The sequence below is a fragment of the Rhinatrema bivittatum genome, chromosome 3 (genome assembly GCF_901001135.1).
Source record: "Rhinatrema bivittatum chromosome 3, aRhiBiv1.1, whole genome shotgun sequence".
NCBI lineage: Eukaryota > Metazoa > Chordata > Amphibia > Gymnophiona > Rhinatrematidae > Rhinatrema > Rhinatrema bivittatum.
This window is the reverse complement of record NC_042617.1, coordinates 256,311,712-256,330,489: the sequence shown is the minus strand read 5'-3', so window position 1 is coordinate 256,330,489 and position 18,778 is coordinate 256,311,712. Positions and strand designations below refer to the sequence as shown.

The window sequence follows — 18,778 nt, the reverse complement described above, 5'->3', positions numbered from 1 at the left end:
GTGGATAAGTGCAAGGTGATGCATATAGGGAAAAATAACCCATGTTATAGTTACACAATGTTAGGTTCCATATTAGGTGCTTACCACCCAAGTAAGAGATCTAGGCGTCATAGTGGATGGCACATTGAAATCATTGGTTCAGTGTGCTGCGGCAATCAAAAAGCAAAACATGTTGGGAATTATTAGAAAGGGAATGGTGAATAAAACAGAAAATGTCATAATGCCTCTATCGCTCCATGGTGAGACCGCACCTTGAATACTGTGTACAATTCTGGTCGCCGCATCTCAAAAAAGATATAATTGCGATGGAGAAGGTACAGAGAAGGGCTACCAAAATGATAAGGGGAATGGAACAACTCCCCTATGAGGAAAGACTAAAGAGGTTAGGACTTTTCAGCTTGGAGAAGAGACGACTGAGGGGGGGATATGATAGAGGTGTTTAAAATCATGAGAGGTCTAGAACGGGTAGATGTGAATCGGTATTTACTCTTTCGGATAGTAGAAAGACTAGGGGCACTCCATGAAGTTAGCATGGGGCACATTTAAAACTAATCGGAGAAAGTTCTTTTTACTCAACGCACAATTAAACTCTGGAATTTGTTGCCAGAGGATGTAGTTAGTGCAGTTAGTATAGCTGTGTTTAAAAAAGGATTGGATAAGTTCTTGGAGGAGAAATCCATTACCTGCTATTAAGTTCACTTAAAGAATAGCCACTGCCATTAGCAATGGTAACATGGAATAGACTTAGTTTTTGGGTACTTGCCAGGTTCTTATGGCCTGGATTGGCCACTGTTGGAAACAGGATGCTGGGCTTGATGGACCCTTGGTCTGACCCAGTATGGCATTTTCTTATGTTCTTATGTTCCTCCCCCTGATATTGGCAGGGTGATGTCAGGGCGGGACCATATAGCCATAATGCCAACTTTTCTTCCGTCTCTAACTGCTGGCAGAGATGCATAACCCACTCATTGTGATTGACCTGCCCTTACTAGAGGAAAGGAAATTATCAGGTAAGTAGTAATTTCTCAGTTATAATAATGACTGTTCAGCAGGCTAGTATTTCTTTTCTTGGAATTTTTCTGCATCTTACTTCCATATTCCCATCTGGGAAGATAATCATAAGTTACTCCACTGTTTTTCTTTTTGCCTTCTGAAAAACACTTTCAGTTTAGGGCACTCTATTTTGATCTCTCCACAACTGCAGGAACTTTTCTGAGTAAAGGTAGTAGTGATTGCTTAACAGGACCAAGTCCCATCAGGAAAGCTCTGGTACACTCCATCTCTTATGTCACACAAACACTCTGTTTGGAAATCTGAATATCGTTGGAGAAAAAATAGAACAATTTAAAACAGAACATTTTTGAATCAACAATTAATGCTATGTAGAATTGTCATAAATTCAGCAAAAAAAATTACTAAAAAAAATCATTAGTGCTGCTGGCAGTAATCTGGCTGTACTTTTTAACCCAATAAAATATCTCCTCAGTCCTCCTGAACAACAATCAAAATATCCACCAGCAAATTGGTCTACTGAGTTATGTAATACATTTGCTAATTAGTTCACTAATAAAGTGGCTACGCTTTGCCCCTCTTTCCCCTGTTATACTTCCCCCCCAGGTAATGCTACACATAGCAGTCAAACATTATGAGATCCCTTTGAATACGTTCCAAAAACAGAGATTGTTCATATTATTATAACATCAAGCCCTCCACCAGCCCATCTTCTACGCTATTACTTAAGCTCCTTGAACAAGGTATTACTGAACCATTAGCTAAACTAGTGAACATCTCTCTATTCAGGTCAAGTTTCATCTCCTCTAAAAGCAGCCTCAGTTTGCCCTAATCTGAAAAAAAACATGGCTGATAGTACTGACTACTCAAACTTTTGTTCCATTTCATTCTAAAGTAATAGAATCCTCTGTTCTAACACAACTCTCACAATTTCTGGAAGATAACACTGTCCTAGACCAGTACCTATTTGATTTCCGTCATTTTCAGATACTGAAATTTGATTCACTGCAGTATGGACTCTGGTACATCATATGCTCTCATTCTGCTTATCAGCTGCATTTGATACTATAGATCATGACATCTTACTAACACATCTTTCTGTCATTGGAATCACCGATACAGTTCATGCCTGGTTTAAATCTTATCTCCTTAATCGCACTCAATGAATTCAAATTGAATCTTGTTCTTCTGATTGATATACTTCTGATTGATATACTGGAGTTCTTCAGGGCTCCGCTTTATCTGCGGCCTTATTCAACACATACCTTGCTCCTCTCTGTACTCTCTTATCTACTCTTGAACTGTCAGTTCAAACCCTGCTGAGCGAACCTCGCCCCACAGCATGGGATTACCTACAAGTCCTCTGTCTCATGGCATCCACTCTGGAGGTAGTACCATGGGCATGAGCTCACATGAGACCCCTACAGCGCTCTCTCCTATCGCGATGGAATCCACTGTCCCAGAACTATGCCGTACATCTACAGCTCCCGGGCAGAGTTCGGACCCAACTACGATGGTAGCTACAAGACGACCACCTGAGCCAGGGAACAAGACTATCCTCACCGACCTGGTTCTTGCTCACCACGGATGCCAGCCTACGAGGATGGGGCACACACTGCGAAGAGCTAACCACCCAAGGGCAGTGGAACGCAGAAGTCGGGATGGAACATCAATCGCCTAGAAGCCCGGGCAGTCAGACTAGCCTGCTTACGGTTCGGTCACAGACTCCGAGACAAAGCGGTCAGAGTTATGTCGGATAACGCCACAACAGTGGCCTACATCAACCGTCAGGGAGGAACCAGAAGCCAACAGGTGTCTCTGGAAATAGACCCCCTAATGTCATAGGCGGAAGGGAATCTCCAGGAGATCTCGGCCATCCACATCGCCGGGAAAGACAACATCACGGCTGATTACCTCAGCAGAGAAAGTCTAGACCCAGGAGAATGGAAGCTATCGACCGCAGCATTCCAACTGATGGTGAACCGTTGGGGAACACCAAGTATGGACCTTCTGGCAAACCGGTCCAACGCCAAGTGCCCAGTTACTTCAGTCGCAGGTGGGAACCTCAGTCCCAGGGGATCGACACCCTGGTGCAGACCTGGCCACAGGAGACTCTGTTGTACGCCTTCCCGCCGTGGCCCCTATTAGGCGCCATCATTCACAAGATTGGACTACACAGGGGACCAGTACTTCTTGTGGCCCCGGACTGGCCAAGAAGGCCGTGATACGCAGACATACAAAGACTACTGACAGGAACTCCCCTGCCACCACTTCCACACAGAGACCTGCTCCAACAAGGGCCAATCCTCCATGAGGATCCAGCTCTATTCTCTCTTACAGTCTGGCCATTGAGAGGGCTCGCCTGAGAAAGAGAGGATACTCGGGGGCTGTAATCGACACCCTACTCAGAGCACGCAAATTCTCTACATCTCTAACATACATAAGGATTTGGAGAATATTCGAAGCCTGGTGCGAGGACCACGACATCATACCATGCTCAGTAAAAAATTCCTGCGATCTTGGAATTCCTACAGAAGGGATTGTCCCTCAACTCCATCAAGGTACAGGTGGCCGCATTGTCATGCTACAGAACCAAGCACGAGGGCGACACCATAGCCTCTCACCCGGATGTTTCACGCCTCTTGAAAGGAGTCAAGCACATCCGATCCCCTCTAAAGTGGCTGGTACCTCTTTGGAACCTCAACCTGGTCCTGGATTTCTTAGCAGGAGCCTCTTTCAGACTTCTCCGTGGCCTGTCTCTCCGACTACTAACATTGAAGACAGCCTTCCTGCTGGCAGTTTGTTCAGCCCGTCATATATCCGAGCTACAAGCACTGTCATGCCGAGAGCCGTTCCTCAGACTCACCCCGGGAACCATCCAGTTACACACAGTTCAGTCATTCCTCTCCAGAGTGGTGTCTCACTTCCATATCAACCAAACCATCTCACTACCATCGCCAGATGAACATAAGAATTCAGAAGAGGCTCGACGTCTACGCCACCTCAACATCGGCAGACTCCTATCCAGATACCTGAAATGTTGGATCCCGTACGAAAAACGGACCACCTATTTGTCCTTCACAGCGGGAAGAGGCAAGGGGAAGCGGCCTCGCGAGCAACCATAGTCCGCTGGATCAAAGAAGTCATCAAGGTGGCTTACTTAGAAGCAGGCAAGCCTCCGCCTCTACAAGTCAAGGCCCATTCTACTAGAGCCCAGGCAGTGTCCTGGGCAGAAACAAAGATGTTGTCACCCGCCGAGATTTGCAGGGCGGCGATATGGTCCTCCATCCACACCTTCTCCAGGTTTTACCACCTGGATGTTCAGGCTCGGGAGGACACAGCATTTGCAAGAGCAGTACTAAGTGGGTCACTGACAGCCTCCCACCCAGTTCGGGAGTAGCTTTTATACATCCCATTGGTCCTGAGTCCATCTGCTACACGCTAGGAAATGGAGAAATTACTTACCTGATAATTTTGTTTTCCTTAGTGTAGACAGAAGGACTCAGCATCCTACCCACGGCTGCCGTTACTCATGGAATGCTCGAGTGACTCAAGGGTAAGCCATGCTTTCCTTCATCTAGGACACCCATCCTATGGGTGTCGACGTTTACCGGTTGAGGGCACTGGCGGTCTCCAGCTATGGCCAATTCAACCAGCTCAAGTTAATCAAGTTATAAAGTTAATCAAGTTCTTCAAGTTATGAAGTTATACAAGTCATTCAAATTAGTCAGTCATACATATATCCACAATGCTTTTCGAGGAGAATACTGAGAGCTGCACTTCCTGCAGGGGTATATGTACTAGGGCTGACGTCAGATTGAAATCTGATCAGTATCCAACTGCTATCAGGAGTACACTATACCCATTGGTCCCGAGTCCATCTGTCTACACTAAGGAAAGCGAAATTATCAGGTAAGTAATTTCTCTACTTTGTTCTATGACATGCAAGAAGGTCTAAGACATTTACTTAGAGTGGTATATGAGTCTTTTGAGACTTCTTCAAGGACCTCAGCAAATGCTATAGTGCTTGTCTGGTAACCTGGCTCCGCTCTAGTTCCATCAGAGAAGAAGTACAGTCAAACTAGCCAATTTTCCCTGTTTGGGAGACAACATATTCGGCGAGAAGCTGAAAGATACAGTAACCCAGTTTAAAGAACAAAATGTGGCAGTTCAATCTCTGTCAGCAGTCTCAGATCCGCGACTGACATCGAGACTTACTTATCAACAGAATATAGGAGACCGTATTATAACCAAAGAAAGCCATATAAATATTATTTTCCACCTTATAGATGTTAGCAATTCCAGTCTTTTCAGTAACCATGTTAACAGACTCAACAGGTTCCATCTAGGGGACACCAATAGACAGGAAACAGCAAAAGCCCTCCCAATCGTTTCTACAGAAGCCTCTACCAGCTTTTTGAGAAATGCCCAGCTACAGCCTCACTTCCCTGTAGGGGGCAGTAATAAAGACCTTTGCCTCACAATGGAACAAAATCTCTTCGGATCAATGGGTGCTTCGAATTGTCCACAAGGGTTATCATTTGAATTTCCTATTTCAACCTCCGCTTCCACATCATACAGCCCAGTTGAAGGATACTTCTCAGTTGCCTCTTCTGTCACAGGAGATCCATGCTCTAATCCAAAAGCGGGCCATTCAATTGGTGCCCAAGCACCAGATCAGTACGGGATACTACTCCCAATACTTCCTCATCCCAAAGCGCTCAGGAGGTCTCCATCCTACTCTGGGCTTGCACTCCCTAAACAAATACCTTCGGAAAGAGAAATTCTAAATGAACATTCCTTAAGCTAGTCCCTACCATTCATCCAAGAGAGCAACTGAATGTGTTAGTTGGACCTCAAAGATGCCTATACGTACATTCCAATACACTCCTCATTGTTGGCGGTACCTGTGCTTCCAAGTGAATTCCACATGCTACTAATACAAGGTTCTCCCCTTCGGTCTATCCTTTGCTCCCAGAGTATTTACCAAATGTCTGGCTGTGGCTGTGGCTCACTTCAGGGGTTCTGCCTGTTTCCCTATCTGGACGATTGGCTGATAGTCTTCCCCAACCAGATATCCCTATGTCTACATTTAGAATCCACGATAACTTGTCTCGAATCCTTAGGGTTCCTCGTCAATTACAAGAAGTTAATACTCAGACGCAAATTCTACAGTTCATAGGGGCCAGAATAGATTCAATCCAGTCTCGAGCATTCCCTCCTCAAGAAAGGATTGAACAGATTAATCAGTTATGTACAGAATTACTCATCAAATCAAGAGTCACTACCCGCCAAATCCTGATACTATTAAGTCATATGGCAGCAGCCATCCATGTGGTACCTTACACTCACCTACACATGTGACAGCTCCAATGGGGCTTTGAAGTCTTAATGGACACTATCTTCAACCAATGTCCACTACTCTAATTCTATCAAATTCCATATGGTGGTTAAATCCAATGGTCCTGTCTATAGGAGCACCCCTTCGGGACCCAACCCACACCCTAGTTCTTACTACAGATGCTTCCACCCAGGGCTGGGGAGGGCTCAACTACTCCATTACAAAACTCAAGGTTATTGGTCACCAAATGAACTTCATTACCAGATAAATCTCCTAGAACTCAGGGCCATGAGGTATGCTATAATGTCTTCAACGCATTTGTTATGGGGTCATACCCTCATGATTCATACGGACAATCAAGTAGCCATGTTTTATGTGAACAAACAGGGTAGATCGGGATCCTGGTTCCTTTGTAAGGAAGCCGTTTTTGGAGTTGGGAATGGACCCTCGACAACATGATCACCTTGAGAGTCACATACTTACCGGGGATAGCAAATACACTAGCTGACTGTGTCTGCAGAATATTTCATCCTCACAAATGGTCGTTCAACTAGGCTACAGCAAACCAGATCTTCCAGCATTGGGGTCGACCTTGGATACACCTATTTGCCACGGAAAATAAAACGTTGTTCCATTTACCTAAGCGCATACAGAAGAGCACAGGAAGCCTTCCTAATGTCATGGTCGTAAGGTCTCCTTCATGCGTTTCCCCCCGATTCCACATTTCAGTTCAAGAGATAATGTGGGACAAAGCTCACATGGTTCTCATAGCTCTTGCGTGGTTGAGACAGCCATGGTTTGCTTATCTGGTTCAGTACTCTGAAAGTGAACCAATAGATCTTGGTCAAGACCTGGACCTCTTGACCCAGGAAGATGGTTGTCTTCTCCATCCTCTGCACTCCTCCCTACACTTGACAGCTTGGATGTTGAATGTGAGATCTTATTGAGCTTAACTCTTTTATCGGATATTCAAAAGATTATCATAGCAGCTAGAAAACCGTCGACCAGACGGAACTATTCCTTCAAATGGAAAAGATATGCCGAGTGGTACTGACTTCGAGACATTAGTCCCTTCTCCTTGGAACCCAAAGATATCCTCAATTACCTATTACATCTCTCCAAAGCGGGCTTATCGACATCATCAGTCAGAGTACACCTGAGTTAGATAGCTGCTTATCACGAAAGGGAATAGACTCGTCAGTAGCCTCTAATCCCTTAATTTCTGGTTTCATGGAAGGACTCCTTAATCTTCATCTCCTGATCCTCTAATCTCCAGTGCCTTGGGATTTGAACATTGTATTATCAGTTCTAATGAATTCTCCTTTTGAACCCTTACAAAGCTCACATTTTCAATATCTCACTTGGAAAGAGCTTTTTCTAGTAGCAATCACTTCGGCCCAATGAGTAAGTGAGCTACAAGCCTTACTTCACTTCCTTTCTTACTTAAAGTTTATTCATGACAAAGTGGTACTTAGGATTCATTCAAATTCCTTCCTAAAGTGGTTTCAGTTTTCCACATCAATCAGGACAATTTTCACTACCAACCTTCTTTCCTAAACTACACAATAACAAGAGAGAAGTTCCTACTCCCATACCTTGGATTGTTAAACGAGCTTAGCCTGTTATAAACAGAGGACACAGCCTCATAGGCAATCATCCCAATTGTTCATCTCATTCAACTCTAACTCGTTGGGAATATCAGTCTTCAAAGATCAGTAACCAATTGGATCACAGATTGTATTCAATTATGTCACGATTCAGCACTTGTGCCCTTATATGGCTCAGTTTCTGCTCATCAAGTGCGAGCGACAGCGTCCTCTATTGCACATCTTCGAAACGTACCCATAGAAGACATATGTAAAGCTGCTTGGTCATCAGTCCACACCTTTACTGCACATTACTGCCTGGATCAACTAACTGCTTCAGATAGGTTGGGAACAACGCAGTTTGTCAAGTGTAGTTAACCGGAAAAACCATGTCCACGGGGGGAGTAATGGGAAAAAAAAACAACTTTCTGATAACTTGCTAGAATGATGAGGTAGTTCACCTCTGCTTTTACTCATTATTCTTTTTCCCTAAAGCTTGGGACTCCCAAATAGCATGGCTAATTCAGCCTGGCTATCGACAGAAAAGAGCATGTCTGCTTACCATAACAGTGTTCTCCCAGGACAAGCAGGATGGTAGCCTTACATATGGGTGAAGTCACTGGACAAAGCCCTATCACGGAAAACTTTTCTGTCAAAGTTTCTAGAAAGCTTTGACTTGCACACTGAATGCACTGAGCATGCCCAGCATGCTATGATCCCTGTATCCACAGGGGTCTCCCTTCAGTCTCTCTTTTTTTTTCCACGATGCAGTTTGCCTCTCGTTCAGGAGCTCTGTGAGAGATTTCTCACAACTTTTCCTCACGGAAACATTTGAAGTTTTACTTCACAAATCATTTTCCCCTACACTGGTCTCCCTTCATGTACACTTCATCAACGCTTGGTGAGTACTATGCCCTGTTTTTCAGTTGGTTCCTGTCACCTCACTAACTGTTTCCCCTGGTTACCAACCAAATTGCGGCCTTCTTTCTCCCTATGTTTATCACCCTCTGTCAGCCCCACAATGCCTGCGAGTGTCCTTCCTGCGATCCTTCACCGGGTTATCGGGGCTAGAAGGATAGGGACGTCCAGTTACCGTTGATGCCACCGATGCTCTCATCGATTCCATCGGTGTCTCCATCGATTCCCTCTGTGCCCTCATGATGCCTCCTTTGATGCCCGTGTCGATGCTGTTACTGTCGTCGATGCCCTTGTTGATTCCACTGATGCCTCCGTCAGTGCTGCTATCAATTCCACCGATGTCTCCGTCGATGCCTTTGATGATGCCTTCGATGCCACCTTCAGTGCCGCCATCGATACCGTCGATACTACCGAAGCACCTAAAATCGATGCCCTCGACTAAACAAAACGCTCCATACTTCGGGTTCTTAACTAAAGCCCCGTGTAATCCTTGGGCGATAAAAGGGTGTCAGGAGCAGTGAAGGCATGGTGACAGTCCATCACCAATCGCCATCCGAGACAGCGAGGGCATCTACCTCGGTGCTGGGGAATGACCGGGCCAAGCACCATGGGAATCATCATCACCGGCCTGGTGACCGTCCGCCACAGATGCCATCCAAGATATCGGTGGCATCTTACTCGGTGCTGGGGAAAGACCGGTCCGAGCGCCGAGGGAAACATCTCTACTGCCACGGTAAACAACAGTCGCCAATGCCGTTATGGACATCAGTTGCAGTTCCTCGGTGCTGAAGAATGACCGGGCCGAGCTCTGAGGGGAAACAGCCAGCACAGATGTGGTTCCACGTTCAGTGCTGGCACTGATTCCTCACCTGCATCAATATCCATTGTGCCGGTTGCGAAGCGAGCCCGGGTACATGAGTCCTGTGCTCCTCTGCGCCAAGGCGTTCCCCACAGACAACGGTGCCGGGTACTGAGCCACCACAAAATAATGTGGAAGCGCCAGTAATGCCTAGCCTGTCTCCTCTGTAACTGCGCTACCATACCAGCTGACAGAGTGGAGCCGGATGTTTATGTCCCTCAGGCTGACCTCGATGCCTCTCAAAATCTACTAGCACCGGAGCCGCCATATTTGCACCATTATGGCACTGCCTCGTTGCGATACCTACCAACGACAGCCTAAATCATTGCCGCCGACTCACCTTCTGTGCCTCCACCATGAAGGGCAGTGAGTACTCTGATCCCGCTTCAGCAACGATCCCATCGAGACCTGGTCATTAAAACGGACCAGATGTTTTCGGAAGGTTCTAGGTCGTGTTATCTTCCAGGAACCATATTGGTGTCACATATTGCTATTACTAGCTATGTTTGACATAACACCAAGGGAAACCTCTCTGCCAGCAACTTTGGGACACTAGCTGATCTGCCATGCACAAGATCCAGCAGACAGTGCCTCCAATTGCAAGCCCACCTCAGACCTGACGACAGTTCTCTACATTTTCTTGCACAGCAGAGAGAGATGCGGGAAGGACTTTTACTGCTCATGCTCCCGCGTGAGACTAACTGTTATCCAGATTACACCAGCTCCGCCAGTCGGGCAGGGTCCTGGATTTTTCAACCTTGCCAGACATCAGAGCATCCATCCCACTGAGAACCAGGGCACGGGGTACTGTTCCCCGGACGCAACAAGGTGGAGGATTTTAATCCCGCTATTCCTTCTTTCAACAGAAAGCCTGCGATCTCCGCCCATCCTGGACCTCAGAAATCTCAACAATTCCCTTCAGAAGGGAAAGGTCAGAATGGTGTCTCATCACCATGCTTCCCTTATTACAATAAGTAGGTTGCCTCTCTCCTCTGGTCTTTCTATGCGCTTCATAGTGAGTCGTCAACATTCCACTACCAAGTTCTACAGTTCGCACTAGCTTCGACAACTTGTGTATTTCACCAAATGCCTAGCAGTGACTGCTGTTTCTCTATGGAGCAAAACAGCATTCATGCTTTTCCTTGCATGGACGACTGCCTAATAGGAGTCAATCCAAGCAAGGAGCTCTAAATTCTCCAAGACTCACTATGAATCTTCTCTCCCAGGCAACCCCTTATCTACCCTTGCTTACGATTCTGGTATGAGCCTCTACTTTCAAATTTGTATATTATATTGTATATAAGTTGATTTATTATATTGTATGTAATTTGGTACTAAATTTCTCCCTATACTGCAGCATTTTACTTGTTATTTGTGTTATATTTCCTGCTCCACCTGGCCGTTCGTTCTTGTTGCCTTTTTATCCCCTTCACCGTTTTTTGTACTTTCCATCTGTCAGTTCTAATCTAAACCGGTATGATGTTGCACACTAATGTCTGTATATAAAAGTGATAAATAAATAAATTTGGCTGGGATTTGTGATCCTCTACCATAAATCCCATATGGAATGGTTCTGGGCTCTACGTTTGCAACGGACTTCCTGCCCAACAACCACACATACATCCTGTTAAATTCTTCACATTTCTGCATGCATGCAGCTTAGCCTCAGCCTATCAATTCTTTCATTGCTGGGCCACGGGGTATTTCACTATCCACGTCACTCCTATGGCCAGACTAGCCATGAGTAAGATTCAGTGGATTTTCAAATTTCAGGGGCTCTAAGCCGTTCAACCTTTTTCTTCCCTGATCCTGATTACCGATCCAGTACCAAATCCTCCAATCTTGGCCACGGTCATGTTCAACTAGGGTTGAAGTGCTCAAATCCGTATCCTTCCAACCCAAGATATGTCTATTCCGCTCCATGAAGAGTCTCGGATCAACTTCCTTGGAGCTTCGAGCCATGTGTTATGCCCTTTATTGCCTTAAAAACACTGCCTCTCACACAAACCTTTGTGCATACACACAGACAGCATAGTGGCAATGTGGTATTCCAACACATAAGCACGCACAGACTCTTATCTGCTCTGCCAGGAGGCAGTGCAGCTTAGCCCTTGTTCCATACTCACCTGATCCTAGGTTCTTCCGTGACTGAGTGGTCCTCTGTACTCACTCTTATATTCTTCTTAAGGTAGATGCAGCCTCTCACCTTACTCAGAATATAGTCTGCCCACTTTTTCCCAAGGCCTCTCTCTCACCAGGGCGAGAGGGTTTTCCACACCTTGGACTGTAAGCATGCACTTGCATTATATCTAGACCGCACTGCATTCCATGTGCAATACACCCACCTCTTTCCTTCTTTGACAAAGACAAGCTGCGAGTTCAAGCGGGCAAGCAAACTCTCTCCAACTGGCTAGCAGACTGTATTGAATTCTGCTATGAATAAGCAGGCCTTCCTCTCCAGGGGAGGGTGAAGGCACATTCTGTAACGGCCATAACAACATCGGTACCACACTATCACTCAGTACCAATTGCTGACATTTCCTAGGCTGTGACTTGTAGCTCTCTTCACACATTTGCAGCCCCCTACTGCTTAGATATGGAAGTCTGTCAAGACTCTGCCTTTGGCCAATCTGTCTTGAAAAGCTTTCTTCCACTATAATCCCCAACGTCTTCCACAACCACTTGCTGTGATGTTAAGCTGCCTCATCATTGCCTATAGCACCCCAATTATTGTGCCTCCGCACAAGTTGTTTGCTATTGGCTTGTAATATGAGTCAGCCTGTAGCTTGCTAATCACCCATACGTGAGGACTACCATCCTGCTTGTCCTGGGAGAAAGCAGAGTTGCTTACCTGTAACAGGTGTTCTCCCAGGACAGCAGGATGTAGTCCTCACGAAACCCAACCGCCACCCCGCGGAGTTGGGTCCGCTAACATTTATTATTTTATTTTTTCACTCGCACTTTTTGCTACAAACGAGACTGAAGGGAGATCCCTGTGGACCCAGGGATCTCATAGCATGCTGGGCCTGCTCAGTGCATTTAGTGTGCCAGTCAAAGCTTTCTAGAAACTTTGACAGGTTTTCTGTGATAAGGCTCTGTCCAGTGACATCACCCATATGTGAGGACTACCATCCTGCTGTCCTGGGAGAACACCTGTTACAGGTAAGCAACTCTGCTTTTTCTGTAGATAGCAGGATGAATTAGCCATGAGTACCCTCCCTCCTCCCTGGACATGATTTTTCTCTAGATCTCCTTAAATTAATTATGACGCTGCCTTCTAGCTTTATAAATAACTGAAGAGACCAGTACGCACTTTGCGCAGGAAGAGCCACACAGCAAAATCAGAACTTTGACTCAGAGAACAGAACGTCTGAGAGTGCTGTTGGTGACGTCACCCAAATAGCATGGCTAATTCATCCTGCTTTCTACGGAAAACACCGTTTACGGTAAGCAAACATGCTCTTCTCATTTTCCTCCAAGGAGTTAACATCTTCAGTGTCCTTTTAGGCCCTTGGTTCTTCAATGGGATCTTAATTTGGTTCATAGAGCTTTAGTGGGCTTGCCATATGAACCTCTTAGCAGAACCTTTCTGTAGGTTTTATCACTGAAAGTGATTTTTCTGGTTGCTATTTGTTTAACTGGAGGTATTTCTGAATTGCAAGCCATGTTTTGCAGAAATCCTTTTCTGGTTTTCTCATTGTTTTCAATATCTTGTAGACCAGTCCTTTTGACCTAAACTGGTTTCTGTGTTCCTCTTAAATCAGACTATCTTTAAGTGTTCACAAGAAGAGAGTCATGGTAAAGACAGGACATTTCAGCTACTCGATGTCAGTCGGGTTCTTAAGTGTTTAGCAGTCTATTAATCCTTTTTTCAGAAATCTGACACATTTGTTTTAATTGCAGGGCTTTGGAAGGGCAACACAGCTTCTAAAAACTTTTTGGCTAGATGATTTAAAAGGAAGAAAAAAGCAATAGATTCAGCTTATTGACTGAAAGGTCAGCAGCCTCCAGGGGTCCTTCAGGAAAACTCGGTGAAAGCTCAAATTTCTTCTTGGGCGGAGCTTCCACTCTTGCCCTGGAGGATATTTGTAAGGCGGTCACTTGGTCTTCTTTACATTCTTTCACTAAACATTTCAATCTGGATGTTCATGCAAAAAAGGACATGTCCTTTAGAACTGGTGTTCTCAGGGCAGCCCTAACTTCCTCTCTCCTAGATTAATTGGGCTTAGATACTACTCACACATCTGGACTAGTGTAACAGGATGATAAAGAAGGAAAAATATAGTCATACCTGACAATTCACTTTCCTTGAATCTTGCAACACCAGTCCAGGACCTTCCCAGGAAGTTGGGCCTGTGCAGCCTTTGAAGCAGTGTACCTTAGTTTACAGAGATTAAGAGGCAACGAGAAGTTTACTTTTTGTTGCTTTTTTCTTTTTCTTCCTCTTCATTTATTCAAGAGAAGTTTGGAAGGATCATTTCTTTGGAAGATCCTTTAAGTGTTTCAAAGTATGTGCATGTTATTTAAGAGTTGGAATCTGTTTTTTTAAACTTCACCTTCCAAGCTGCAGCTATTTCACACCTAACTGTGATTATAATTTGAGAGAGATTAATCTTTTGCTGCAGCTTCTCATAGTCATAGACAGTTATAATAACATAGGATCCTTAAGGATTTTAATACTTATCACCTTATTAATTTAATCCAGTTACCCCATCCCAACAAAACTGAAGCAAACCACATTTCCACCAAATATGGAAGAACATCCCCTTCATTACCATATAAATGCCAGTCTCCTCAGTTTTTATGAGAGCTTTTCCCCATTTCCTTGTGGTCCTGCTAAGGGGCTGCTTTTATTATGTTGTGGTTTACTTCGGGTTTTAATCTCCTTAAAGTAGCAGGCAAGGTATTTTATACTTCCTTTCTAAGGAGACTGCTCAGAGCAAGCATTAAAATACAGGTTTTTTTATATTGATAAACTGAATGCACTGGGGGCCACAAATAAGAGCATTCCCAGTCAACTTGGGGCCACAAAATAAGAGCTAGAGAAGAAAAGCGCTGTGGCTTCTCATGGTCTTTGGCTCCCTGCTTTTGACTCCATTCTGGTGGTAGTTGCTCCTATAGAGATTGTATATACCAGAGGTTCCCAAACCTGTCCTGGGGGACTTCCAACCAGTCGGGTTTTCAGGATATCCTTAAAGAATATGCATGAAATAAATTTACCTGCACTACCTCCAAAGCAAGCACATTTTATCTCATTACATATTCATTGTGGATATCCTGAAAACCTGACTGGCTGGGGTTCCTCCAGGATAGGTTTGGGAACCACTGGTATATACCACACACATTGTTATTGCATAGAATTATAAAGTAGATTCATGGGTATGATTTTGCCTAAAGCCATGTATGTATGTATGTATGTATGTATGTATGTGTATATATATATATATATATTCGGGAAACTTCACATTCAGGAAACTTCATACATTAAAAATTAGGAGCTATTGAGCCGGAGTGAAGTGAATGTGTCTTTTCTGAATCCACTCCGTTCAAAGTACAGATACAAGTGATGGAAGTCATTGGTTTCCATTGATGTCGGGTCTTAATAAAAGTATTCCCCTGAAGAAGCCAACATTGGCGAAACGAGGACCTTGTCGGGACAGGAAAAAGAATCAGCTAAAGGAGATACACCACTAATACATGTTAACTGTTTAGATAAAGGAATGTAATTTAAGCTACATGGTATAAGATTGTTAAAGCAATAAGTGGTGTATTCCTTTACACAGACCTATTATAACATCAATGAGGTTAGGGCATATTTAGTTCAATTAGGGTAAGATTGAGGATAGGTATAGGAGAGGACTGAGGGTCATAACTAATTGGACTAAAAGTAGATTTTAGTATATTTGAAATATTTAATGTTTTGTAATACATTTTTTCACTTAAATTATTAGCATATTTGTTAAAGTTGTCAATAAAAGATTTACATTTCTAAGAAACATTACATATTTGAATTGATTCATTAAATATAAGAATAGTGCTTATGGTTTCCCACGGCTGCACGTTGGGGGTTTTTTGCATATAAGCTTTAGCACTAGTAGAAGTAGAATCGCCAAAATTTTTTTTTGCTTGCTATATATATATATATATATATATATATATATATATATATATATATATATATATATATATATATATATATATATTTATTTAACATTTTTCTATACCTATGAGGCAAGCTTTTATTTCATGGGTAGTAGTGAAGGTGTAGGCCTTTCTTGTTTGTTTTTCTTGTTTGTTTTTCATAGACATCCCCCTGCCCCACCCTAAGCTCCAAGGATGATTGCTTCAGCTAGCCTAATGTCCCTTGTTGACCAAGTGCTAGAAAGGAATTGTCATTTAGCATTGACTCTTCAGTGCCACTCTTGAGCCAGCAGGAGTTGCCCCTGAAGCAGCAGTTGGCTGCTGGCCTTCCCATGTCTGCATCATTCCAGCCTGGACGAAGAGGAGGCTTTTGAACATTGGTTCTGTGAACCATATCGTCCCTTATTAGGAATCCTACTGTGCTTTCCATCTGGTGTCAAATAATTGCAACATTGCTTGGAGCACCTTAGTCTACACGGGCTTATTTTCCCTATGGACTAGCTATATTTGAATATATAGAATATATTCTATATATTTATATACATTATATAGAATATGTATATAAATACATATATAGAATATGAACAAACTCTTCAAAATACTGCAAATATCAGAATATGAACGTACTCTTCAAAATACTGCAAATATCAGAATATATTATTCCATGTAAATATTCAGCAAGCTATTTATCTTGGTTAATTTAAGTTTTTTCAGTTTGACCTCTGTTCCTGCCAATATTCCGACTTCTTTCCCTTTCGTTTTCTGTATCCCCTACCCTTGTCCTTGTTAGATGTATTTTCAACCTTCAGTTCGGATGTAAACCGGTATGATATTACCACTAATACCGGTATAGAAAAAATGTTTAAATAAAATAAATATATTTGCTGGTGCAGTAGTACATAGTAACATGTGTAATGATGGCAGAAAAAGAGCAAAATGGTCCATCCAGCTTGCCCAGCAAGCCTCCCAAGGCAGCAACTGCCGCTCCGTGCAGGTTACCCTCACGTTTCTGTTAAGGGTAGTAACCGCCGCTCCAAACACAAGAATAATACATTAGTGCACAGCCGTTATCAAAGTGTGTTTATATAAACTCCTATTTTATTTTTGTTAGAGGAACCTATGTATGAGTCCTGTTCCAAGAAAGTAGCAAAAATGCTCTACAAGAAAGTGTATAAAACAGAAGAAGCATTGGACTTGGATTTCTACGCATTCTCTTATTATTTTGACCGAGCTGCCGAAGTAAATTTAATTGGTAAGGGTAATTGCCTTTTTTTCTCATTTAATTGTAAGGCTGTGTTTTGAGAGTTTGTATTACCTCAAGAAAAAGTTTAGCCTTTTTAGGTATCTTCCTTGCAGTAGCTCACATGTTGAGGCAATGGGCTCATGGCAGAAGCATCATGGGATACGCTGAATGTTTAGTGCTTGAAGTGGGGACAGTCTCTCTGAAGACATGAGTGGGAGGCAGAGGAATTCCTCACAAGATGCAGGCTTTTTTCTGCTAAGCTTCACTTGTCCCATTCGACCTGCCCCATTGGGCCAGTTTGATGACAGCAACACACAGGGCACTAGAAAATAGGTTTGTGTGCCCATGCCTAGCGACATTCCTGATTTATGATCATTTCAAGTTATACTTGGTTGGAAAGCAGAGGAATCCATAATTACTACATGGTAAGCTTGAACATTATGACTTTTTTTGTGTTGCCATCTGTTTAGATTTAGAATGGAAAAATGAGGCTGTACTGTCCATCTCCTGACATTTAGCGCCAGAATCCATGCAGTTCAGATCATGACATGTTTCTATTTTGTAATTTAGTTTGCCTGTTTTAAACTTTATTTACCAGATGCTGCTGCTGCTGCTTAATTTTGAGAGCTGCTATGTTTTTCAACTTTTTTAAAATGCTATTTTTTTTTTTTTCATTTTTTTTGAGCCCAGCAATGACCACTAACTCAGTTAAAACCAATATCCTTTGGGCTATGGCACCATGAGCTTTCATTCACAATTTTCTGAGGTTCATTCCAATATTCACATCCCTGTTGTTTCAGTGAGTAAAGGTAATGTGGCCCTTAAGTTTGGTTGCTAGTTGTTGCTGTTGAGCTACGAATGCTACTTCTGCAGCATTTCCAGCTGGCCCAGGAAGCAGAGTCCTTATCCAGGAATTGAATCCAGGTCATCACATGGAAGGGCGTAGTATTACTACTGGGTCATTTGTTTTTGAGCACGTTGAGGTATTTTGCAACTGAAAGAACTTGAGCAGCTGAAATGATGTTATTCATGGAGTGTGTCCTGCAGCATCGGTAGGGGTAATTTTCAAACTGCATTGAGACAAAGACCACATGTGCTTTTTACCAGGGAACTTTGCTTCAGTTTTCAAAATGAGAATACGCATGTACTTTTGCTTTGAAATTTGCCATGGATACAAAGTTCACATGGCCACTTGCACCTGCCTTTTCTGTGGGTAGATATTTGCTAGAAAAGTATATGCAAATATTTGAAAAATGCCATCTATGTGTACTTTTCCTCCCTAGTATCCCCCAGGAGTGCCTCTTCTCAGTGTGGTTAAAAGCCTCTTTTAGCTGCACTGAAGGAGGGAAATTTTCAAACAGCTGATGAAATTGGGTAATTTGCTTTTTATTTACATAAATTGCTTTAGAAATTATCCTTCCCAAATTGACTTTCATAAATCCATTTGACTAATTTGGTTTTTCCCAGCATGTATCTCCTGTCTTTTTGGAAGGAGCATGATAGCTACCAGGTTTTGAATTGGGCCTTACACCTTCTTTCACCCCCAGTAAGACATTTACAGTTTTAAAATTACTTGGAGTTTGTTGTCAAACACCAGTTTGACTCTGTCTATCCTTGTCAAGTTGATTATCATAGTCCGTCGTACAATATGTATGACTATGATAATCTGTACGACAATC

The 18,778-nt window shown here is 43.3% G+C and overlaps 1 protein-coding gene across 1 annotated transcript in view; it reads left to right on the top strand.

The window, feature by feature from the left end:
- The window catches only part of ENTPD6 (ectonucleoside triphosphate diphosphohydrolase 6), a 166,134-nt gene that overhangs the window by 111,531 nt on the left and 35,825 nt on the right, over positions 1-18,778 (top strand). Inside the window, 1 exon segment of the mRNA XM_029594503.1 lies at positions 16,968-17,108. Within this exon segment, the coding sequence (XP_029450363.1) occupies positions 16,968-17,108 (141 nt within the window).